This window comes from Andrographis paniculata, unplaced genomic scaffold (genome assembly GCF_009805555.1).
Source record: "Andrographis paniculata isolate CXL003 unplaced genomic scaffold, ASM980555v1 Contig62END, whole genome shotgun sequence".
Lineage (NCBI taxonomy): Eukaryota > Viridiplantae > Streptophyta > Magnoliopsida > Lamiales > Acanthaceae > Andrographis > Andrographis paniculata.
Genome location: NW_026137598.1, coordinates 7,883,240 through 7,907,067, shown reverse-complemented (window position 1 = coordinate 7,907,067; position 23,828 = coordinate 7,883,240). Strand labels below are relative to the sequence as shown.

Here is a 23,828-nt window from a genome sequence, read left to right as displayed (position 1 = left end):
TTGTATTAAGACGGGAGAGTAAAATGAGAGTACTTACATTTACTTTACAAATACATTATTATATTTACTATAAATAATGAGAAGCTATGATATTGTTTGGTTGGAGTTACATTGATTTAAAATATAGTGATGATTATTTTTTATTATAATAATTTTTTTTATATATAATATTTGTATGAAAAAAATTATAGGAAATAAATAATTTAAATTTAAATTTGAAATAAAAATAAATAAATCCTAAAATTTATTATCTAATCTTTTTTATACTGATTTTTCGTTTTATAATTGAATAAATTACAAAAGTCTAAACAAAATTATGTTAACTGTTTATATTGCTGCCAAAAATGCAACGCTATTTATGTTTTCTTAATTTGCTACTTTATATATTAAATGTATTGTTATTTAAGGAAATGAAACAATAATCCAAAAAAATAAAATAAAATTGCCATGCGTAAGTGTACCAAGGATCCACCTACACACTACTGCACAGCTTACAAAACACTAACCAAAATTAGAAATGTGCCACGTGTTTGTTTAAATCTTACATGCACAATAATAATAATAATAATAATAATAATGAAAAGAATGTATAATGTAGTATTTAAAAATTGGATCATATATATATATATATATATTATGACCTCAGCTTAAGCCTACGTTTAATTCATATGTATAGATAGATAGAGAGACGTGTGTATGAGTGTGTAATTTCTTCTTCTTTTATTTATTAATTACATAAATTAAATTAAGAAAATTGACGTGGAGGTGTTGAGACCTTAATAATATTGTATGGTGTCGATGAATGTCGTCCGTGTCTTAATTTTGACTAAACATGAAAATAGTGGCTGTGCTGTTTATTTTAATTACAAATTGGAGTTTGATTGAAAGCGTGTTAAGGTAGGGGTAGGGGTAGGGGTAGGGTAGGGGTAGGGGTAGGGGGCGGTGGGGATTAGGGTTAGGGATTTGACATTCACATGACCAAGAAGAAGATATGCTAAGATCACATTGAAGCCAACTTGCATTCATAATATATATTATTTCACATACGTACCAAACTAGCAACTTTTCAATTTAATTTAAATTACTTTAAAAAAAAAAAAAACACTACAATTATTAAAATAATAATAATAATAGTATACAAGAGGGAGGGAGGAATGAAAACAAAATATAAAATATAAAATTAAAATTAAAAGAACCACACATTAAGTCATACTTTAATTTGGTTTGCATTATTTATAAAAAGAACCGTAAAAAAAATCCTCAACTTGATTTAGACATTTCTCCTCCAAGAATAAGAATAATAGTAACAAATAAATAAATATGTATATTACGTCAATTATTATGTAACACAAATTAAATTGATGGACCACTCAATGGTGCCACTTCTGCATTTGCTACATGCCAGCTGCTCCATTTTTATAATTAAATTTCCATATCTTATTCATGCTTGAAATTGAAATTTGGTGTGTTCATTCTTGATGGATTATTATTATTATTATTATAATTGTTATTATTGTAATGTCTTTTTCTAAGCATGTCATTATCATCCATTCAAAATGCCATGGAAATGTACTCTCCTCCCACATAATTTGTCCTTATTTTTTATCTTCGTTCGTCCCACATAACTTGTCCTTTCTATTTTTGAAAATATAATTATGCACTTTAATCGCATTTTAAATTTTAAATTTTATAATTTTCTTAATTTTAATTAAATTATTTACTTATCTTAATCTTAATCTATAATTATTTTTACTAATACACTTATTAATTACTTATTAATTATATTTTACCTAAATTTTCGTGTCTACAGTAATACACTCGTGTTACATGGGACTAAGGGAATAATAGACAGGCAGTCTAATCTATCCCTAGTGGAAATGGTCAGCAATAATGTTGACTTCCACACCAAAAATTCTTTTCCTTATTTCTAAAATTTTGGGTTAAATCCATTGAAGTTAATAATCAGGCAGGGTTCAATATTAAAGAACACCTGCTAGTCAAAAAAGTACTTCCACTGTACCACTCAATTACGTTACATGTTTTTTTTTTTTTTTTCAAAGATCCCGTTCAATTATACCACTTCCCAAAAAAAAAATAATAATTAATAAATTTTAATTATAATTAAATTTTAACAAATTCAAAACAATATGTTTAGTTTTTTAGTTATAAATATTTTGAAATTTTATTTTTAATTACATTTAATTAGAACTGATAAAAATAAATAAGATAAAAAGATATCAAAACTCGAGTCGGACATGATATGAAAATTCGAATTTAGATCGGATATAGCTGAAATTTTTAAAAAATAAAAATAATTTAAAGTTCAATAATTTTTAAAAGTATTCCATAGTCAATCAATTTTAACGATGCATTTAGTTTTAGATTTTAGTTTGCGTAATAAAAAAAATTAATTTGAATAATTTTTTATTTAATATAAATATGTATTAATAAAATGTGTTGAATACGAAATTAATTTTTAATATAATATCGAAATGATAAATAAAATTTTAATTTGGAGTTTTTTAGAAAAAAAAGAATGATAAATAGACTCGAGTGTGTTTGCTTAGAGTTTGTATTCTGAATAATATTTTTTTTTTAAAATTTAAATAGATTATTTGATATAATATAAATTTATATTGAGATAATATTTTGAATTTAAAATTATTTTTTCATATATTATAAAAATTAAAAAAAATAAGAGTTTGATTTGATAGTTTTAGAAAAAAAAAAAATTGAATAATTAAAATCTAACTATATATTTTGTTCGAAGTTTAAATTTTGGATTTGGATTTAAATAGTAATTTTTTTAAAAAAAATTAAATATTTGTTATGTTATAAAAATAGTTATGGATGTGATATTTTTTATTTAAAATTGATTTTTAGTAGTATAAAAAATAGAAAACTTAAAAATTTGTTTGATATTTTTAAAGAAAAAAAAAAATCAATGAATAATCTTAACAATGTGTTGGAATTTTAGATTTTAGGTTTGAGCATTAATAGTAATTTTTTTCAAAAATTTTAAACTCTAATGTGATATTTTTTAAAAAATATATTAATATGATATTTTGATATAAAAAATAATTTTTAATAAATTATAAAAAATAAAAGTTTGATCTGATTTTTTTTGGAGAAAAAATGTGTGAATAAACTCTAACGACGTGGGGTGTTTAAAGTTTGAATATTATTATTAATTTTAAATTTAAATAATTGTTTAATTTTATATAAATATGTATTGATATGATAATTTTAATATGAAATTATTTTTTAAAATAACATAAAAATTGCGACTTTTATTTGATATTTTTTTTTAAAAAAAAATTGGTGAATAGTAAAATTTTTTAGGGAAATCCATACAAATTTTTTTATTTATATTTTAAATAAATAATATATTATTATAAGCAATTTAAATTATTTTTTAAAAAAAATAGTATTATTATAAATATTTATATTAATTATTTATTCCAAAATATTTAATATCTCTACTATATAATTATTTATGCCAAAATATTTAATATCTCTACTTTATTTATAAAATTTTAAATAAATTAACATATTATACTCTATTGCAATTCTCGACTCAATTAAATTAAACACGAATAACTTTCTAATCTTTAAATTTAAAAATTATCTCTAGATGCTTCATAGTGGGATACAGGCAGATAACCTACCTACCTACGTTCCAATAATACTTCTATATATACTTATTAAATTAATATTATTAGTCAATAATTTTCAAACCCCATCACCAATTCTTAAGATATACTGATTAAATAAGATGATTACAAGATTTCGAATCATTGTATTTTATGGCAAGAACATTCCAGACAAGTCTATGCAAGAATTTAAAATAGTGACAAGGGCAATCAATCAATCAAGAATTTCATCCATATTATAAAAGTAAACTATTGATCATTCACCATCCACAAACATAATAAGTTTAACTAAAATCATCACACAAAACATAAATTCGATAAAAATCTGGTTGCATTAAAACAAAAATTGGGAAAATATTCCATGATACAGTAGAAGACCAAACATTTGGTCTACAAGACAGCAGGATAAGGAAAATTTTTTCTCTAACATTTGAGGAAGTTCTTAAGGCTATAAATGCAATGAGAATGGCGCCCAGTGGCGACGGGACACCGGCCGATTTGATGCGATCGGATCCGATCTGAGTACAGCAGCAGCTATGCACTGTTGCCAGTTGCCTTTCGTATTGAGGTGAAGTTGAATCTGCAAATAAAGCCAAATCGCAATTAGCAAAAGAAATAGAGATCGAAACTTGTTTAGTCTGTAGTTAATTCATAAACCTGATAAGGGGTTTCTGAGGTGCAACATTTGCAGATGCCACAGAACTTGGTACCGGCAATTCAAGAGGCTGCATTTGATAGAAAGCAGTTAGAAATCAACTAAAGGCTTTTATAATATGCTAAGATTAGAAGCAAACATTCAAAACTACACGAAATATGTACCAAATAGTTGTAGATATGCATAATGTACGAATAATAGGAGGTAAAAAAGAGCTGAAGTAACTCAAGCAACGCACGAATTCAAGCTAAAAGGAAGTGGGGCGTGATACCTCGAGCTCTTCCAATTCGCAATTCTGTAGAACCCTTGAGCAATTTGTTCCATTTCCTGCTGCATGCCCCGACGAGAAGGAAGGCAACAGCTTAAGTTCTTCAGTCTTGCCATTGGATTGAATTTCATTGGGTCGGGTTTCAATCTTTGGCAGTATGGCTTGTGTGAGGCCATCGAGTATTTCCTCAGAAGCTTGGTGATTGATAGCTTGTGCGGAAGATTGTTCAGCAATGTTCTTCTCTACTGCTAATGAACAGGACAGAGCAGCAGAAGTAGTCGGGACCCCAGCAAATCCTACCCCGGGAATTTCTAGCGTATGGTTGGATATATCATCAGTAGATTCCACATTTGTTACGCTGGCTGTAAGATCAGCTGCAATATGCTTCTTGGGGGCTGTTTCATCCAGTGAACTTGCATCGCTAATGGTTGATGACTCCGTCAAATTAACTGCTCGATTGACTTCATCCCGTCTTCTCTTCTTGATTGTAACGGCATCAGATTGTGCAGAGTTGGAGCTGGGTGATTTGTGAACTGAACGGCTCCCAGAAGCACTTCTAGCAGGAGGACAAGGTCGAACTCCACCCGGGAAGACGAAAAGAGGTAAATCTTTACGTTTGACGTGACATACTTGAATCCACATCGACGGCTTCCAGAATGAGTACCCATATACATCCCGCTTAAATTCCTCAACTGTCATTCTTAGGTCAAATTGTTCTCCTCCTTGAGGATTAGTGCCTTGTTTCCTCCGCAGACCCATAAAATAACAATGGTAAAAAGACTTAGACTTGTCTGAAAATTCACCGGGGTGAGGGTGACACTGAAGAGACCCAGTATCCCTTTCGATCTGGATCACAGGAAGAAAGTGACGAATTAGATTTTCATTATAAAAGATCAAATCACATTGCCAACATAAAATACTTGTCGCAGCCCCCACAAACCTTTAAAGTAAGCAAGCGTATTCTAGACTCGACCCATCCTTTCCAATTCATTAAGTCATCATTATCCTCCGCGGCTATGTCTATCTGTAGATAATTTTTGTATGCTTCAAAGAAAGCAAAAGGCTCAAAAAGTACCGCCCAGCCCATCTTGTTTGCTTCTATTGCCTGCCATTCAATAAATGAAATTAGCACGATCAATGGAAAAAGCAAAATTCGACAAAATTAAATTAAAAGGTTGCTGCATAAAATACCTCGCAGATTTCATTTCCTCTATGAAATTCTTCCGTCATGACCCGCAATGTGCTTGTCGATACATTGTAGCTCGAGTTCATGCATGGATATGCAGGAGTTATAATGGGCATTAGGTGTTGTCGGTCTTTGTAGTTTCTTCTAGGATCCCAGAAAGACAGTCCTAGAGATCCATCTTGAATTGGGCACAACATAACAGGGTTTGGCCACCGCCACAAGTTGTAAACCCTAAAAAAGCGAGACACCAACATGCCAGGCAGAGCATTTGGGTAGAGCTGGCAAATGCGTGCAACAAGGAGCGCCCAATTAATACCACCAAGGAAACCAGTAACCTGTAGATGATTATTTGCAGGTTAAGTAATAGCATACGAATTGCGAATGTATAAAGCAAGATATTGAGTGAGCAAAGAAACAGTAGAAAATTTCTCACATTTGAATAAACTCCTCGTCTTTTTGCCCAGAGTCTCAAGCATCGCAGCGTGGTCCGGAATGTCTACAAGAAAGAAAACCAAATCATTCAAAAAAAACATATATTTCAGCACACTTCTTTCAGCATTCACTTCTTTCGTTCACAAACCTGAATGTTTGGGACCAGGCGCAATATCTGATCAGTTACTCTGCAACCATTTAAGCTACGAACAGTTTGGTCATCCACATTTTGCAGAATGGATTCTTGAGATATATCCAGGTCCTACAAGCACACAAGCAACACCACAAGGTAAAAGATCACAGTTGTTAAAAATTCACGAGACATTATTACAAACTATCAATTTGAAACAACTCTAATCTAGAGCATCCCATCAAAAAACAAACATAAGAACAATGTGAAAGACTTGTGAGCAGAACCACCACATGTGCCCGCTCAAAATAAAGATAAAATAAGTATGCAAAACAGAAAGTGAAACAGAACGCTAAACTTCTGGTCAATAACTCATGCTGTCCCTAATGGAGCTGTTTATGAAAACAGTTGCTACATCAGCCATCAACGAAAATGAGACTAAATCATGTGCTACAGAAGACCCCTAACAAGTTCTATAAGCTAGACATTAATAATTACAAAGACAAAAGGGGCATACTTCAGGAATAACCCAGAGGGCCACATTTGCATACAGCAGGTCTATAGAGACACCATTGAATCTGAACTTCATCACTGGCACATGAGCATCTGGTACAGGATGGAGCTCTTGCACCTCAGGCATCTCTAAAAGCATTCTGTAAAGTTCACCAAAGAAGTCTTCCTGCATAAAGAATAGTTATTAGCTTCTATTCAACAACTATCAAATTAAACAGGGTAAATACATAGATCCCTACATGTCGAGTAGCATGCTTTGGTCCAACACACAAGGTATCAATGTCAGCGCCGGGTCCATGAACCTATATAATAAAAGGAAAAAACACCTTAATTTAAAATGCAGCTTCAGTAATCAAATACAAAAACAAACTAGTACACCCACAATCAAGACATGAAAAAATACAAAATCACTAAAAGTATAAAGTAGCTCCACATTCCTAACTTCAACCACAAATAAAATGGAACAGGTTTTAGCACTAGTAATTGGCAAGTCAGATGATTATACGCAAGAAAGTAGTAAAAGTTACAATGAATATTCTATATCCATCAGCTACAGCCTGAGTATAGTTTCATTCATCATGGCATATAAGCCTGAATGCCCAGCAAAATTTGTTTCTATAGTTACCTTCCATAAGATGGCATTTTCTCAGAGCACTACTGTCATAATTAAGATAGAGCTCAAAAGAAATTTTCATTCATTTATTTAAGTAAAGTTATACTTGCATTTCATCAACAAACACATCAACCAGAAACTCTTATAGATTATAACTTCACTAGTTCACTATTAGGCATGTTGGTTATAAGTCATGCATTCAAGATACACATGGATTTCTAGCTCCAGTCACTGCAAGTATTATGCTGATATAACTTTGCTGTTCCATTATTAGTAGCCAAACTGATTTTCTTCAACTGATTGGCAGTGTAAGTCAAAAAGCCATCTATTCCAACCAGCAGTTTGGTGGGGAGAAACACGCAAGTTATTTTTCAAGGTCCAGGAATTTTAGTAGTAAGTTTAGCATTCAATAGAGGCTTTTACAAGACCAAAACAATTGCAGATACAGATAAAGCATTAATAGACAAATGCCATGATGCAAAGTACTCCACGTCAATTGAAAAAACGAAAACATGAAAGGAAGAGAAAATTGTCATACTCCAAGGCGATAGGATCCAAATGTGAAAATTTTTGCATTTGCCTCATGAACCACCATTTCACTATAACCCTTGGCCCGGCAAATATTCTTCACCCATTGCTTAACAATCTGTGAATAATGCAAGAGTGAGCATTTATACATCAAACACTGTAGCAGGAAAAAAGTTGAAAGTTTGATTGCTCTAGGTGACCTGGTCCAATCTGCCAAGAACTTCTTCCCTTTTTACAGCTTCTTCATGATTTTCGTAAAGTCCTGCATCCGCAAGAAGCTGATAGCCCATATAAAGGTAAGCGCCTCTCATAGATCAGATATAAAAACTTAAAAACTGAAGTAACTCTATCCTTTTAATTGACAAAGTCCCTAATAAATAAGCAACAAAATTTGTAATATGAATTTCAGTTGACACATAGTAATATCCAAGCACTTTCCTCAATTGGTTACAAATTCATAAAGTAGCTCGTCATCTTCAACCGCCTCAGAGACCATCAAAGTGTACTTGGAATATCAAATTTATAATACGTTAAGACATCAAGTTACACTAACGAGGTACTTTACGGGTTTCTTTTAAATTCAAATAGGCATTATACAACTACATGGATTGGACACATCAACTACTCAAGTTGCTCAAGTAGACAAGTTCAAGTTTTTGAAACAAAATTCCAAGTTAGATGAGAAACATAGTGTAGTATCTTTAAACTTATTTAAGCAAAATAACAGCTAACCTAATTACTGTAACTATATGTTTCCACAGATTCATACTTATAACATGCTGAATTTGAAATCACCTCAATTAGGTAAATTTCAGGCGCAAAACCCATCAAATCCATAACTAAAAATTTAATTTTGAAATGTATTATGATCCAATTCCACCATCAGGCAGAAAACTTCAGTGCATAAATATTTCAAACTCACGGTGCTCACCAAATCATCTGATAACAAACATGTTTCAAGCACTGAGCAAATTCAAAGTACCCTAAAAAGAGATATGAATAGCAAACCTTCTCCAACTCATTAGTCCTGACAACATCCAATTCGCTCGGGCCACCAGTTGAAATTGGCTCTGACAATCCAATTCGAGCTCCAGTAGACGAATTACTCGGTGCAGGGCTACCCATCGAAACCCTTTTCTCCAAAAAGAAAGTTCAGTAATTCTTGCACTCTTCAAAGTGAAAAAAAAAAAAAAAAACGGAAAATAACATAAAATTAACAGCAGCAGTCTCTCTTTTGGGTGTTTTTTTTGCGTATTCCTTTTTTGTTTCTTTCAATAACAGTTAACAATCAACTCTCAACAAACGTTAGCTAATATAACTACACCGAGTAATCAATCACATGTAATACACACAAAAGAAAAAAATCGGTACTTCATTTTTTGCTCTTCCTATTTTTCCAATATAATTTCAGAGATGCTACAACGCATTAAAAGTACAAGCAAAATCGGATAAATAAAACCGATAACAATAGGGATGTAAACACAAAACTCTCCCTCTATATCCCCTCTTCTGCAATATTCGTTTTCTCTCTACAAGGTATACTGGAATTAAACCCGAAAACCCCAAAAATTACACCGAACAAGACCCCGATATCCGCAATTAATAATTTTTTTCTCTATTTTGTTCTTGATGAGTGATTGGGTCTCCTCGATGCAGCCGAAATCCCTAAAATTCAACCAAAACAAACCACCCTCCAGTTATTAACAACTCAAAATCGATTTCACATAAAACCAAATACACATAAATAAATAAAGTAAACTTACAGAGAGAAATAGAGGGAGCATCCAGATGGAAGAATCGGGAACGGTGACGACGGAGAGATAGGAAATAGGAAATAAGAAAAGCGGTTTCTCAATAAATCACCTATAACGAGTGGAGACGACGATTTAATAAATAAATAATAATATTGTCGTGATGGTAGACTAGACATCTCCAGCCGGTTCAGGGTTACCAAGCACCGGTTCAAACCGGAGTCACGGTCACATGTATATCGATTTTTTCCCGATCTGTTTCGCTTCCAAAGTACTCCCTCCGTATTTCTACTTCTGAACCGCCGATTCTGATTAAACCGGCGGGGTTCAGCCTTTATGCTTATGTTAGTGTGGGAGATTTTAGGTCTGATTTTTTTTTTGTTTAATTGATATTTTCTTATACTCTCTCTATAAAAACAATAGAAACAAGGTTTCTATTCGTCTCAAAATAATAATTTTATTATCATAAATAATTATAAAGTTATCTTTCACTTTTAAATAAATATGCTTGTTATGGTTGTATTTTTTTTACCCTTCAAATGTCATATTTTTATTATGTCGACTCTATATTCTTCAAAAAATATAATTTATTTATTTTTTTACAAAATATTTTATCATATATTATTTTAATATCAAATTCAAATCAAATATTGTTAAACTCCGTCAAAAGAAATACACCACATATTTAAATTTTTCATAAATTACAAATATACCATTATAAAAAAATTATAAAAGCAAATTTATTATTACAATGACAATATACAATTACATAGTCAAAGAGGTAGAAATATCAAAACATCTTGCATGCTTTTATTCATCAATAAAATAATAATATCTTTGTGCACTCTAATCTGCCTATTTACTTTTTGCATGTTCATTTGTATTAATTATTATATAATAAATAATACATATTAAGGGAAAAATAACAAAAACATTTTTATATACGAATACAATGATATTTGTAAAAAAAAAAAATTATATAAATATATAAATATTTTTAATGTTAAAAACAATGCCATCAAATGTAAATGGGTAGATTGACGGTGAAGGATTGTTATATTATTAGTGGAAAAAACAACAGCAAAATCAAATAAGTAAGAGCCTTACCTATTGTTCATATTTACAAAATTCGACTTCCTGTTTTGATTTCTTTGCCAGCAGAAAGAACTATTTCAATTCAAAATTATACTTTTTAGATTCAAATTCAAAATTCGAAACGCCAACAAAACACAATGTAAGAGTCTTACCTACGACTAACATTCATTGAATCCATGTTCCTTTTCTGGTCTTTTTGCCAGTAGAAATAACTGTTCCAATTTAAAATGTTAGTATTTAAAGTTTAAATCTAAATTTAAATATTCAATTAAGTACTTCATTCGTCTTAATTCAAAGTATTTTATTACCATTTTCACATGATCCATTTTAAAAATATTTATTTTTTATTTTAGAAAAAATATTTGTACACTACTACTAAAATGTCATTAACTTTTACTTAAATGATTAAGTTAAAAGACAAAAATATAAAAAATTCTTACATACTTCAATTTATTAATAAAATATTACTCTCTCCCTCCCAATCAAGGTGCAACATTTGCTTTTGGCACGAGTTTTTAGGTAGGTAGTATTAAACGTGATAATTTAGAAATGAGGTGATGTGATTGAGAGATAAATATATATTTTATTTTTTTATTTGGATGATGTGAGGGGATAAAGTGTGAGGTAGATATTAAGTATAATTAATTATTTCCTATTTTGGTAATATTTCATAGTGTTTATGATATATCAAAAAGGAAATGTTACAAGGTGTTTAAGACGGACAAAACCCAAAAAACCCCCCCAACTATTATGGGCGAGAACAGAAGCTTAGTGGAAAGTGATGCGGTACCGATGGAGTCAATCAAAAGCGATGAACTCGATCAGAAGCGGTGCGGTAACGACGGACAAGCAACTGTTATTTTGGTTTGCGTCTTTTGATTTATGTTCAATTTTCTTATCAAATTTAAGTTGGTTTCTATTATCCCATCCAAGAAGACCCCGAGTTTGAGGGGAGATTGAGATATTTAATTTTATATTTATTAGATTTAGATTTAGATTTTATCGTATCTACTCCCTCCGTCCCAAACAAGATGCAATATTTATTTTTTGGTATGTCTCAAACACCCTGCAACATTTCTAAAATAGGAAATAATTAATTATACTTAATCTCCACTCCACACTTTATCCTCTCACATCATCCAAATAAAAAAATAAAAAATATATATTTCTCTCTACGTCAAATCACCTAATTTCTAAATTATCCTACTTAATACTATCCACCTAAAAATTCGTGCCAAAAACAAATGTTGCACCTTGTTTGGGACTGAGGGAATACAATTTATTCGTTGTCATTCATTCTTGTATTGAACCTTACCGTTGATTATCCATCACGACCTTACTTCCTTCAAATCGTTGGCCAACAAGAACGTGGCGTACGAAGAAGACGAACGAAAGCAAAGAAGATCGAGGAGAAAGAAACTGAGAGAGAGTGTTGTGGCGTGGCAGTTGTGACTGAGCCGCAGCTGTTGTATTTATAGGTAAAAAAGTAGTTACTTTAACCGTCAAAATCAATATTTAATTTATAAATTTTAACATATTAATATTGTATTATAATTTAGCTTTTTATTTTTATTTATAGTTTGTTACTAGCATTTAGCGTTTAAATTCGTGTTAGGCACAGATGATTATATTTAAATTTAGTTATTATATTATTTTTATTTGTTTTTATGAATATTTAAAATAAATCAAAATATATATATATAATTATTATATAATCTAATATATTTATATTTTACTATTTTAGTGATTGTATTTTTTTCTTTTATGAAAAGATTTTTTTATATAGTTTTATTTATACTTTATTTTAAATATTATAAGAAAATCCAAATTATTAATTACTGCAAATATTAAAAATGAAAACAAATTATTTTTTAATTATAACTTTTTTGTTAATAGCTATGGAAAAAATTTGTAAAAGAAAATGATGATGATCATATTAACTAAAAATTAAAAAATAAAAAATACTCTATAAAATAAATTTGAAATATAGATAATTACGATTTTTTACTTAACCAGAGAAAAATTTATATAAAAAGATGTAAAATTCCAATTACGTTTAATCTCATGCAAATTCTAAATTATCTTTTCAAGTGATATGATCTACATAATCTATCAAATATTATTTATAATAAATAATAAATATTTTGCATAAAATCACTAAGTATAATTAATTAATGAACTAATATACAATGCATATATAAATAATAATATCAAACTATCAATACTTATAACTAAAAAATCTATAATTAAAATTTTCAATAATAATTATTTATTGTTAAATTTAAAATAAATGAAATAAATAAATTATATGTAAATATATATTTTTTAGAAAAATTATGTATAATAAAATCATCCTACCAAATTAGCATTTATAGTTAAAGTTTACAATTAAAAATATTAACAAAACTTATCCAAAAATATTTTATTTGAAATTAATTTATATATAAAATTTATTGTAATTTTTAATCTAACAATAACCATTATATCACTAAATATGTTAATATAAAAATAAACAAAAAAATTTATATAAAATTATAAATACAAATATATATTTTTTTTATGAAAATTATATCAAGCTTAAACATCAAAATTATACTTTTAAATAAATTTAAAATAAATATATAAATATATATGAATAAAATAATTCAAAATTTTTAATTACTACACATGCATTATTTTTTAAAAAAATGTTAAAATTATCTAAAAAATATATAAATATATCTAAATATTTTTCATAAAACTATCTAAAAAAATATATAAAAAATACATGCGATTATGAAATAAAAAAAATGCAACAAAACAAAAACAATAAATTTATTTGAGAAATTATTTTTTTATTTTTTATTTTTTTAACGCCGAAAAATGTCAGAATCAAAAAAATAGGACCCACATTTCTTTACTATAGTTATATATATAAGATAAGATAAGAATGATAGGATACGGAAAATAAATAAATAAATAGATTTATTTATTAATTTATAATTCATTTTTTATTGGAACGAAACTGTTGGAACTGATTTCGTAACCGCCTAAATAATGAAGGCCCATGTTTTATTTTGATTTTTAGGCCCAATTCATTTTCTTCTCCGCCCCTTTCCCGCTCTTGGCGTGTTCTTTAGAATTCACTCCCAGAAATCGATCTGAAATTTCATTGTCGAAATTTGGGGTTTTGATTGGGGTTTCCAGGTGGTCTTTTCTCTTTCTTTCTCTGTTTTAATTTGTTTGTATGTGTGTTTTTTATTGTTTATTTAATCTACCTATCTTCATCGTGTGTAGATTTGTAGCCAATCTTGATTTCTTTAGAAGGTGATTTTCTTAATTTGATTAACAATAGATCAGTGGATCCATTTTATTTCTTTGTCTCTATGGGATTTAATTCGTAACTATGGCGGTTTGATTTTGTGCAGTTAGCATTTCGTTGCCGTGTGCCTACATGTTAGATTACGATACTTTGTTTTTAGTTTATTTCGTGAATTTTGTAGAGATTTTGACGAATTCTTCGATTTGAAGTTATCTGTCTGTTTTTGGAGTACTGCAGTTTTGAGTTGCTTCTGATAAGGATTTCCGTGTGCTAATTAGGTTGCTTACATGGCCAATTATTATGACATTGATGATATATTAGCTGAAGAAGAGGTAATATGCTTATTCCTGAGTTTTCATCTTCTAAATCTTTTGAATAATGGTAGATTCTGATTTGTCATTTTTTTTTTCTTCTGGCTGGCAATCTGTCAATTTTAATAGCTTGTTCCATCAGTATTTCAACATGCTGCAAATGGTGTTGGGCTTTTCGATTCAAGTGATGATACAAATAAGGTACGTGTATGTCGTTCTGCTTGTTTATCTACAAGTACTTTGAGCAATGGGATGTGCCTGTTCATTTGATCTCTAACTAAGTTGAGAATATTTCAAAACTGACAGTGGTTTGTATTCTCCGAAATTAGGTGGACGCTGGATCCAGAGTAGAGCTCCCCTTCTGGTTGGTCCGTGAATTGTATTTGAGACAACTTATATCTATAAGGGTTCCTCCATGCTTTGACAGAGAGTAATATACCATCTTTACTGATAGTTTATTCACCGTTCAAATGAACGGACTTATTACCATTTTGTTGCCTTTTCAAATCCAAAACACAACATGGTTGAAACCCAATAATTGATTGCAATCATGACGGAAGAGCAAGAAATATAATTAATACAATTTAAGGGGAAATAGATTTGGTGGTATAATTTTGATTCTTTCTATACTCTGCTGTGAGCTTTTCTTGAAATTCTGTGAAAAATGTATGGTGGTTTGATATATATATACACTTACATAAATATATTAATTTGCATTGTGTTCTTTTGGTTTGCTTCTCTTGTTCTGTTTTTAGATCCAAAACACGGGAAGAAATAGCAGCTGATGCTGCACATGTTGATCTAAGAAGTAGATCCCCATACTTTTATGAAATGGGGTGTAAAATTGCACCACTGTAAGTTCTCTCACGTTTACACAATTACGCTTTATGTTTGGTTTCTTACACCCAGATAATCACAATTTACGGCCATCCTAATTGGAAAAATAAAAGCACAAAGGTGTCGGTTTCACGTGGATGTAGGGACTTCCAAATTTACTTATCCACGCGTGTCCATCCAATAAATTCTCAAAGCACACCAGAGTTTTGTGATTTGTCTAAGAATTGTGTAGATGTATGTATGCCTTTTCCATGGGTTGTTGAAGCTTGTGTCCATCCAAGAATCACGGGTTCTTTGTAAGAATGCTTTTGACAGTCCAACATCAGGCTTTAAGTGTTTATATGTTTAAGTAAGGACAGTATTTATTTATTTTTCATCTGGCTCCAGCTACCATAGTTTCTTGAATTCGATGCTCAAATCCTTTCGTCATGCATGCCATCCTAGGTGTAGCATCTTTCATCATGTGTAAGGTCTGAAAGCAGTAGTTAACCATGTTGAAGTAAAAGTTTTAACAATTTGTGATTGAGTTTTGATTCTTGACATGCTACTATCAGTGTTGGCGACAAGACCATTGGACCGTTCCTTCTAATAGCTTTCCGGACAAGATACAAGGAAGTCTTGATCAAAGCCCATACTCTCACTTCTGCAGCAACTTCCAAGCACTTGGCACTCCTCACAAACGAAGAGGCTAGACGTGAGTTTATCGAATCATTATTATATACGGTTCTGATTTCTATTGGAAACACTATTTTCCTGATGTCTTGTCTTGCAAACTTGTTCTGAAGTGTATGAAGCCGGCCAATCTTCCATAGCCGCATTCAAAAAGTGGCGAACAGGCGGCCCGCGACTCCAGGTTGCTCCTGCTCTTGGTAGGAAGAGGAAAGCAACTTAAATGAAGGTTGAGGAACAAAGGCATGATATGTCCTGGTTAGTTTTGCTAAACCCACACCATAGATTTTCTGTTTGTGTAGCCTCTGGAGTTATTCGTCTGTTCTGTTTTAGGGTTCTTCTGCTTATATTCAACTCCATGGTTGTTTAGTGGTGTGTATCTCTTGGTTGATAATTAGACATGGTATTGTTTGAAAAGGATTCAATTATATGTTTCATTAAATTATATGCACACAACTCTCATCGGAAAGTTACGATTATTTCTTTGATCGTGAGCGTGACCATTTTTTTTCTTTCCATTGGTTTGTATTCAAAGGATAAAACAATCCTGATTTTACAGGGTGTGAATTTATTGTAGTTCTGTTTGTTTGGTTTGAGTTTGAATTGTAACCCGGATCAGGTACTGTGTGTCCTTATCGGGTCTCGGGTCCAAATGTGGATCTTACTCGAACTCGGACCGATCAATATATTACTAATATATTAATTATATATATATATGAAAAAAATTAGTTTTAATATTATAAATTATATTAAAAATATACTTTTAGTTTAATTTATTTATGATTTTATTATAATATTTTTTATTAAAATATATAAATTTTAATATATGTCGGGTCCGTATCGGGTTCGGATTCAATTTTAAGTTAAATTTTAAGAATTGTAAAAAAAGATCGAATCTATCGAGTCTTGTCGGGTATTGTTCGAGTCTGGTTTGAATGTGATCAAGTTCGAGTATAATCAGGTCCGATTTGAATATCAGGTCAAGTCATGTGTGTTCAGGTGACCCACACCCGACCCATTGCCATGCGCATTCGTCTATGTGACTTTTGTTTTAAATACTTAGCATTTAGATTGATATTTTGTTTAAAAAGAAATATTATATTATTATTATATATAAAAGAAACATATGAATAATATTGATTTAACTAGAAATAAAAATAAAACAAACCATAGTTTGCATTAATTATCTTAATTAGATTTGGTCTCTCTTATTCCTTTCACATTTTTTAATTCTGGCATCAATTTTGAATGTAATTGAAAGACTAAATTATACGATTTCATAATACAATATGTATATATATTTTTATAGTCTGAAAAGCCGCAATGAACGTATCCTACAATCTAGGTCCACAAATTAAACTTGACAAGAGAGTTTGAACTATAATATCACGGTTATAAATTCATTCTAATATTTATTTATTTTTTTAATTATTGCTATTGAATGCTACTCTTATTTGACAACCTATGACAACTTAATTTAAAATATTATTTTGTATATTAAATAATACAATTCATTGTACTTTACACAGATAAAATATTTCAAACTAAAATATTAAAGAAATAAATTTATAATTAAATAGAATTTATAAACTATTTAAAATATATAATATTAAATGTTATTTATAATACTATATCAAAAATAAAATAATTCAAAATGATAAGGATAATTAATGCATAAAATTTTCCTCAATAACAATTAATCTCCTATTAGTTTAGTCAATAAATTTGTAAGTAGCTGGAAAAAAAAAAAAAAAATCTGAGAGCGACACGCCCCATATTATGCTTTGAATAAATATTTGTCTCGGGAACTAGAAGGGCAAAAGGGTCATTTTTTCAATCTACTGCCCCCCACAAGTACAGTACAGAGTTGGTGTTTGGTAGATCCGCGCGGTAGTTGTCATTTGCATCGAGGCGGCGGATTCCGACGGCGATTTCGAAGAAAGCTCCTTTTTCTTCTTACTGAAAATAAATCCGCACAGAACTTTCCCAGCGCACCCAAAATCGCTTTCTGCTCCATTTGATCGCAATACAGAAAAGATGGCGTGCGCTAGTATGGTCAAATTGAGCGCCGCGTCCTCATCATGGATCGCTGGGCAGCAGTCCGTCAACCAGCGACCTGGATCGTCGCAGCGTTTCCCCGCTAGACGCGTCTCTGTTATCCGCGCCGGATCATACACCGATGAGCTCGTTAATACCGCGGTATGCTTTTTTTTTTTTTTTTAAATCGATTATTTTTATGTTTAAATGGATTGTTGAACGCGTTAAATTTAAGTTGTGTTTGGCTGCGAACTAGTTTGAGTTTTCTGTGGATAGATGGATGTATGAAAGTGTACTCTGAATCGTGTTGATGCCGATTGATAATAAAAGACAGATTTTAGAGTGTGTGATCTGTTTAGTTTCGATGCTTGTAATTAACTGTAGTTGTCTTGTTGTTGTTTTCCATGCTTGGATGTAGGGATTTTTCTTCTTTTTTTTTTTTTTTTTTTTTTGTGTGTGTGTGTGTCTGCATCTTGAGCTCATGTTGACTTGAAGATTGTATGTCACTTTATACGTGGATATCTCGAAATTTCATTTCCGTTTTAATATGATTTGGATTACGCTGTCTGTATAGTTTATACATATTTCTCTGAGGTATTATCTGACTTGTTTATGTGGCTCTAAGAAATCCGTTGCATCACGAGGGCGAGGGATTCTTGCAATTGATGAATCAAATGCAACGTGTGGGAAGAGGTTGGCTTCGATTGGACTCGACAACACTGAATCCAACAGACAGGCTTACAGACAACTTCTGTTGACCACTCCTGGCCTGGGTGAATACATTTCTGGGGCTATTCTCTTTGAGGAGACACTTTACCAGTCAACCACAGATGGAAAGAAGTTTGTTGATTGCTTGCGTGATGAGAACATTATACCTGGTATCAAAGTTGATAAGGTGAGGTCCTATCCCAGAATGATATAAACACATCAAATGTCTTTTGATATTGTGAACTTTCCTCATAATCTGGGCTGTGATATGTGGTATGATTTCAAACTTTGATTTCTTTGATCTCATATGGCAGGGTTTAGTCCCTCTTCCAGGATCAAACAATGAATCTTGGTGCCAAGGTTTAGATGGATTGGCTTCACGATCTGCTGAATACTATAAGCAGGGGGCTAGATTTGCAAAATGGTATTCTATTTGTTTCCAGGTGTATTTTTAGCATTTCAATGATGTCAATGGTTATCTAAGCTTTTCACCATTTGTTATTATATAACTATTTTAGGAGAACTGTTGTTAGCATTCCCTGTGGTCCTTCTGCTTTGGCTGTCAAGGAGGCAGCTTGGGGCCTTGCACGATATGCTGCTATTTCTCAGGTAACACTATTGTAATGACGACTACATTGTTTGACCATGAAATGCATGAGACTATAACATGTCTTGTGTCTGTTTTTCCCACAGGATAATGGTCTTGTGCCAATAGTAGAACCAGAGATTCTTTTAGATGGCGACCACCCTATTGAAAGGACCCTTGAAGTGGCTGAGAAAGTGTGGGCAGAGGTATTCTACTACCTGGCGGAGAACAATGTTGTCTTTGAGGGAATTCTTCTTAAGCCGAGCATGGTAACTCCGGGTGCTGACCACAAAAACAAAGCTTCCCCAGAGACCATTGCCAAGCATACTCTCACCATGCTTAGAAGAAGAGTGCCTCCTGCAGTTCCAGGGATCATGGTAACAATAAATCATAAATCCCTTGTCCATTACATCAATCATCTCTGGTTCAGAACAATTTATTGACGTACATAGATAGTGATTTCACAGTCTTGCGGATCAATCAAACTGACCTTTTCATTCTGTCGCTTTCTTCCCTTAGTTCTTGTCAGGAGGACAATCTGAAGTGGAGGCAACTTTGAACCTCAATGCAATGAACCAATCTCCCAATCCATGGCACGTATCTTTCTCCTACGCCCGAGCGCTGCAGAACACTGTTCTCAAGACATGGCAAGGACGCCCCGAGAACATAGAATCTGCACAGAAAGCACTTCTGATCCGTGCAAAGGCCAACTCCTTGGCCCAGCTCGGAAAATACTCAGCTGAGGGTGAAAGTGAGGAAGCGAAGAAGGGAATGTTCGTCAAGGGCTACACATACTAAGTCAGTCCAATGGCAACCTAATCAACACCCGAATTTTGATGTACTACTCAAGATCCTTTAATCTCTTATGCCAAGTTGCTGGTCCATAACAGGTTGAATTGCTTAAACCTTGTTTAAAGAACTTAAACTATTTCTTGGTCGAAATTATGTTTACTTAAATTATGTAAGCCACTCTGTAGGGCATAATAATTGGTCTTGACTGAAATTTCCTTACCAAATTTGCCTGTTTTGTCTATGTTGGTTATGTCCCTTTTTTCATTTTAAGCATTGCAGGTTCTCTAGGTATTTATTAATTTTCAACACAACTTTTTTGTCTTATTTTAGTTCTTGCAAGTTGCAATGTGCAATTTTTTTTTTTATCTCTTTTATGTTTTGCCTACATCCAATAGGTCCATCAAGTTTTAGCACTTGTGTTTGGCACATACATCAAATTGAGTAAATTATGATTTAGATGTGATGGTTTGTTATATGAAATTGTTTAATTGTAGAAAAAAAAAAAAAAAAAATGTTATGTGAATATAGCCAATGTGATGAAAATGGCCCTTGCATTATTAGTCCATGTGAAGGCACCTAATTCTTGGGAAAATCAAATCAACAGATTAATAATAGTGTCTTCCTGCCTCATTAAGTAGTTGATAATAAATTTGGTCATATTGGGTTCATTGCTTTGCCTAACACCTCATTTTATTTTAAATTTAATTTTCTTATATATGCTATGCATACATATCATATACGCATAGCCTTTTTTTACACAGCATTTCTTCAAAAACGATCACATGATAAATTGTCTCATAACTATTGTTAAAAATTTTCAAAATTTGCAAAAGATTTTTTTTTTTTTTCTTTTGGTTGTTGTTGTTGTCTAAATGGAGCAATAGTCTTGATATAATCAAGACCAATTAATGAAATACAGTACATTGATAATATTGATTAATAATATAACAGTACTGTGCATGTAGATATACATATGTGATATATATATAATGTGTACATATGCTTTCTGTTTCTGCATATATACATTTTGTATGTATCGCCATTAGCAGAGTCGTTTTCGCTATCATTTAAAGTCACCACTTTAGTTGTTTGACCACAATAATATAATTCAATAAAAAATCTTAATGGAATATCTGTAATATATAATAATAATAATATATATATATATATATATTATGTACATGATGAAAATTGTGTATATGTTTATTTAGGGTTCCACGTGGTCTTCCCTCTGAGAATCTCTCCTCCGCCGCCTGTCGTCTTCTGAAGAAGATGAGTGTAGGTAAGCTGATGGGCTAATCCTGGCCGTCCATTCGACGACTCTGCAGCATCCTGTGGCTCACAGAGGGACTGAACTAGATCAGTGCTCCCACATTCTCTTCTGTATTCCAATACAATACTGGAAAGCGAATGATCTTCCTGTAATTCATCTGGGATTGTCTGAAATTAAATTAGTTACCAATTTCATCAGATTAATATATTGATTTCACGCATATATAACAAACAAACAAACAAACAATAATTAGGAAAAAAAAAAAATTATGTTTATGTAAATGTGTACCTCGAGCATCCACTTGACATATATGATGTTGTTTACATGGTTGTTCATGTCAAGATCACTCCTCTTTGGCTGCATTGCACCAAATTAATTAATATGATTTTAACTATTTTTAAATAATAAAATAAAATAAAATAAAATGATTGTAGAGGTAGGAGTAGGACCTTCAAGTTAGAGAGCTCATAGGTCGCATTGCTATCCAATTTGGGTATCCTTTCAGGGCTTTCTTCTTCTTCCAGTGCTTGCTCCTCAGTGAACCATGGCGAGATTTCTGCTCTCACTTCTTCTGGAACTTTCGAGAGACGTCGACTCGATTGGTTCATCATTACCCACGTGCTGTTAATGTTATACATACACACACATATATATAGAGATAGAGAGAAGTAATCATTACAAACTTTAAGTAGAGAGCTTCAGAGAAAGGATTAATGGGAACTAACCAATATGAACTTCAAGAACACAAATATTTGGGACTAAACTGAATAATAAAATCACTTCTTGAAATTGAATTTATGTAACTTTAATGAAATCAAATTAAATTAAATAGTACCTTGATGCACGTGCGAATACAGTGCCGGTGAAGGGGCTTCGGAGAAGCCAATCTCTTCTCATTCCGTTCTTGCCGGAGGCTCCAACCCACGTGTCTATCTCCACAACTTCACCCCTATCATTCATTTCCACGAGTTTTTAAATTTAACTTTGAGAACTAATAAGGAGATTAAGATTTAATTAAATTTATTGAATTGGTGGAAATGTGTGGTTTTGTGTGCGTATGTTTTGCATGCATGAACTACATAAAAGAATTAATTTTGACAATGATAATTTATATATATATATATATATATTTACCAGATTGGGTATTGATGGAGTTGAAGATGGATTCTTGAAACAACCCAGATGAGATTGTTCCTCACCATCCCATGTGTTGCCCCAAATCCATTGTCACTCAGCAGTCCCGACATCCAAACATGGTTCAGAGCTGTTTCCTGTCATCCATTATCAAACCCTTAATTTTAACAAAAACATATTTTAATCACATATATATATGTATGTATATGTATGGCATGATGATCAGACCTGCAACAAACTGAACAATGTCTGAATAGTGGCGGTCTTATCCGGTCCGACCTCGTACGACCTGATCACGACGGTCTGCCGGTAGACAACTCCGCCGTCGACGATCACGCCCTGCCGATGTGGATCCACTAGCTGCTTCTCCTTGGGGATATTCTGTCGGGATTCTTGCTTCAAATTTGAAGCATGCCCGTTTTGATGATGATGATGGTCGGTGAGGAGATCCATCTTGCTGGGAAAGCTCCGGCCGGCGGCGACGCTGGCATGGACGCAGTTAAGGGCGTGTTTGGCCGGAAACGATAATCTGCGGCCGCCGCCGCCGATGCAGAGCCACGCCGGAGAGGAGGAGAATGCAGCCATGGCGTGGGAATAATATTACTTTAGGTTTGAATTGTTTGTTTGATCGAGATTTTATAGGCAAAAAGAATGGGATTTTTTGAATTTTCCAGACTCCCAAGCTCTAAAGATTGGGGTTTTTTTTGTTACTCTTTGTATATGTGGGAGATTTATGAGGTGGGGTATTAGTTAATTTATTAATTAATGAGCCTCAAATCCAGTGGATTTAGGGGGGTTAGAATTCATTTGTAGAACCTTCCCCCACCCCTCAAAAAATTATCCCCAAAGATTGAATTTCTGTTGTAGATTCACATCATCGAATATATATATATATATATATATATTTCAAATGTGACTAAAAAATTGTTCTTGGGACTTTCAGTCAATTCAACTGTGGATGCATATCCAGATTACTTAGATGGGTTTTGGGTAGATTAAAATATTAGATTAGGTTGGCAGAGAAAATAGTGCTGAAAAATTACTCACTTTAGTTGAAAATCCTAAGAATCAAACAGCCAGTTAGGCCAATTTGTTGTTTTTGTACTGTGGTTACAAACATTTACTGACTTTTTTTATTTCATTTATTATTTATTTTTTAAAAAAAGCAGTGACACGAAAATTGCATTTTAGTTTGGTGGTGTTCGGTCATTTATTGAAGCTTAGTTAATGGCTGCAAAGAGTTGGCTATGTTTTAAAAAATAAAATAATAATAATAAATAGAAACAATTAATTAAAATAATAAGAATTATAACAAGAAGAAGCAGAAGATTGGTATGATTAATGATGGGTTTGTTG

General features: G+C 31.8%; 4 protein-coding genes across 5 annotated transcripts; 2 read left to right on the top strand and 2 right to left on the bottom strand.

The window, feature by feature from the left end:
• Window positions 1-3,962: 3,962 nt before the first annotated feature.
• LOC127260860 (nuclear poly(A) polymerase 1) lies at window positions 3,963-9,877 on the bottom strand. Its single transcript, XM_051288845.1, has 13 exons — window positions 9,742-9,877; window positions 8,987-9,643; window positions 8,179-8,256; window positions 7,989-8,096; window positions 7,077-7,139; window positions 6,842-7,003; window positions 6,343-6,456; window positions 6,196-6,258; window positions 5,768-6,097; window positions 5,517-5,681; window positions 4,580-5,422; window positions 4,311-4,378; window positions 3,963-4,233 (listed from the first exon to the last, which is right to left on the bottom strand). The coding sequence occupies exons 2-13, from the start codon at window positions 9,101-9,103 to the stop codon at window positions 4,188-4,190; spliced, it is 2,157 nt and encodes a 718-aa protein (XP_051144802.1). The 5' UTR covers window positions 9,104-9,643; window positions 9,742-9,877; the 3' UTR covers window positions 3,963-4,187.
• Window positions 9,878-13,896: 4,019 nt separating this feature from the next.
• Window positions 13,897-16,520, top strand: LOC127261057 (uncharacterized). Of its 2 annotated transcripts, XM_051289215.1 has the most exons (7): window positions 13,897-14,010; window positions 14,404-14,457; window positions 14,566-14,637; window positions 14,766-14,866; window positions 15,192-15,290; window positions 15,828-15,967; window positions 16,059-16,514. In XM_051289215.1, exons 2-7 carry the CDS (start codon window positions 14,413-14,415, stop codon window positions 16,163-16,165), a joined length of 564 nt encoding a protein of 187 aa, XP_051145172.1. In that variant the 5' UTR covers window positions 13,897-14,010; window positions 14,404-14,412; the 3' UTR covers window positions 16,166-16,514. The 2 variants fall into 2 exon arrangements, with proteins under 2 accessions (XP_051145172.1, XP_051145173.1); XM_051289216.1 differs by lacking the exon at window positions 15,192-15,290 and having other exon boundaries at window positions 16,059-16,520.
• Window positions 16,521-17,804: 1,284 nt separating this feature from the next.
• On the top strand, window positions 17,805-20,429 carry LOC127260977 (fructose-bisphosphate aldolase 3, chloroplastic). Its single transcript, XM_051289074.1, has 6 exons — window positions 17,805-18,141; window positions 18,605-18,874; window positions 19,002-19,111; window positions 19,206-19,296; window positions 19,381-19,650; window positions 19,793-20,429. Exons 1-6 carry the CDS (start codon window positions 17,980-17,982, stop codon window positions 20,069-20,071), a joined length of 1,182 nt encoding a protein of 393 aa, XP_051145031.1. The 5' UTR covers window positions 17,805-17,979; the 3' UTR covers window positions 20,072-20,429.
• Window positions 20,430-20,925: 496 nt separating this feature from the next.
• Window positions 20,926-23,209, bottom strand: LOC127260978 (palmitoyl-acyl carrier protein thioesterase, chloroplastic-like). The gene is made up of 6 exons (XM_051289075.1): window positions 22,701-23,209; window positions 22,473-22,609; window positions 22,174-22,287; window positions 21,788-21,959; window positions 21,627-21,695; window positions 20,926-21,505 (listed from the first exon to the last, which is right to left on the bottom strand). Exons 1-6 carry the CDS (start codon window positions 23,055-23,057, stop codon window positions 21,269-21,271), a joined length of 1,086 nt encoding a protein of 361 aa, XP_051145032.1. The 5' UTR covers window positions 23,058-23,209; the 3' UTR covers window positions 20,926-21,268.
• Between the last annotated feature and the right edge of the window lie 619 nt (window positions 23,210-23,828).

What these genes read in the sequence shown, in the direction of transcription:
- LOC127260860 (XM_051288845.1), bottom strand. Translation starts at nt 9,103, where the DNA reads ATGGGTAGCCCTGCACCGAGTAATTCGTCTACTGGAGCTCGAATTGGA. An exon ending in CAAAGCATGCTACTCGACAT is followed by an intron (nt 7,004 to 7,076) that starts GTAGGGATCTAT and finishes TTCTTTATGCAG; the next exon opens with GAAGACTTCTTTGGTGAACT. An exon ending in GACGAGGAGTTTATTCAAAT is followed by an intron (nt 6,098 to 6,195) that starts GTGAGAAATTTT and finishes AATCATCTACAG; the next exon opens with GTTACTGGTTTCCTTGGTGG.
- LOC127261057 (XM_051289215.1), top strand. Translation starts at nt 14,413, where the DNA reads ATGGCCAATTATTATGACATTGATGATATATTAGCTGAAGAAGAG. An exon ending in CCTCCATGCTTTGACAGAGA is followed by an intron (nt 14,867 to 15,191) that starts GTAATATACCAT and finishes TTCTGTTTTTAG; the next exon opens with ATCCAAAACACGGGAAGAAA. An exon ending in GGGTGTAAAATTGCACCACT is followed by an intron (nt 15,291 to 15,827) that starts GTAAGTTCTCTC and finishes TGCTACTATCAG; the next exon opens with TGTTGGCGACAAGACCATTG.
- LOC127260977 (XM_051289074.1), top strand. Translation starts at nt 17,980, where the DNA reads ATGGCGTGCGCTAGTATGGTCAAATTGAGCGCCGCGTCCTCATCATGG. An exon ending in GGGGCTAGATTTGCAAAATG is followed by an intron (nt 19,112 to 19,205) that starts GTATTCTATTTG and finishes TAACTATTTTAG; the next exon opens with GAGAACTGTTGTTAGCATTC. An exon ending in GATATGCTGCTATTTCTCAG is followed by an intron (nt 19,297 to 19,380) that starts GTAACACTATTG and finishes TTTTTCCCACAG; the next exon opens with GATAATGGTCTTGTGCCAAT.
- LOC127260978 (XM_051289075.1), bottom strand. Translation starts at nt 23,057, where the DNA reads ATGGCTGCATTCTCCTCCTCTCCGGCGTGGCTCTGCATCGGCGGCGGC. An exon ending in GTATTCGCACGTGCATCAAG is followed by an intron (nt 21,960 to 22,173) that starts GTACTATTTAAT and finishes TAACATTAACAG; the next exon opens with CACGTGGGTAATGATGAACC. An exon ending in ATGTCAAGTGGATGCTCGAG is followed by an intron (nt 21,506 to 21,626) that starts GTACACATTTAC and finishes ATTTAATTTCAG; the next exon opens with ACAATCCCAGATGAATTACA.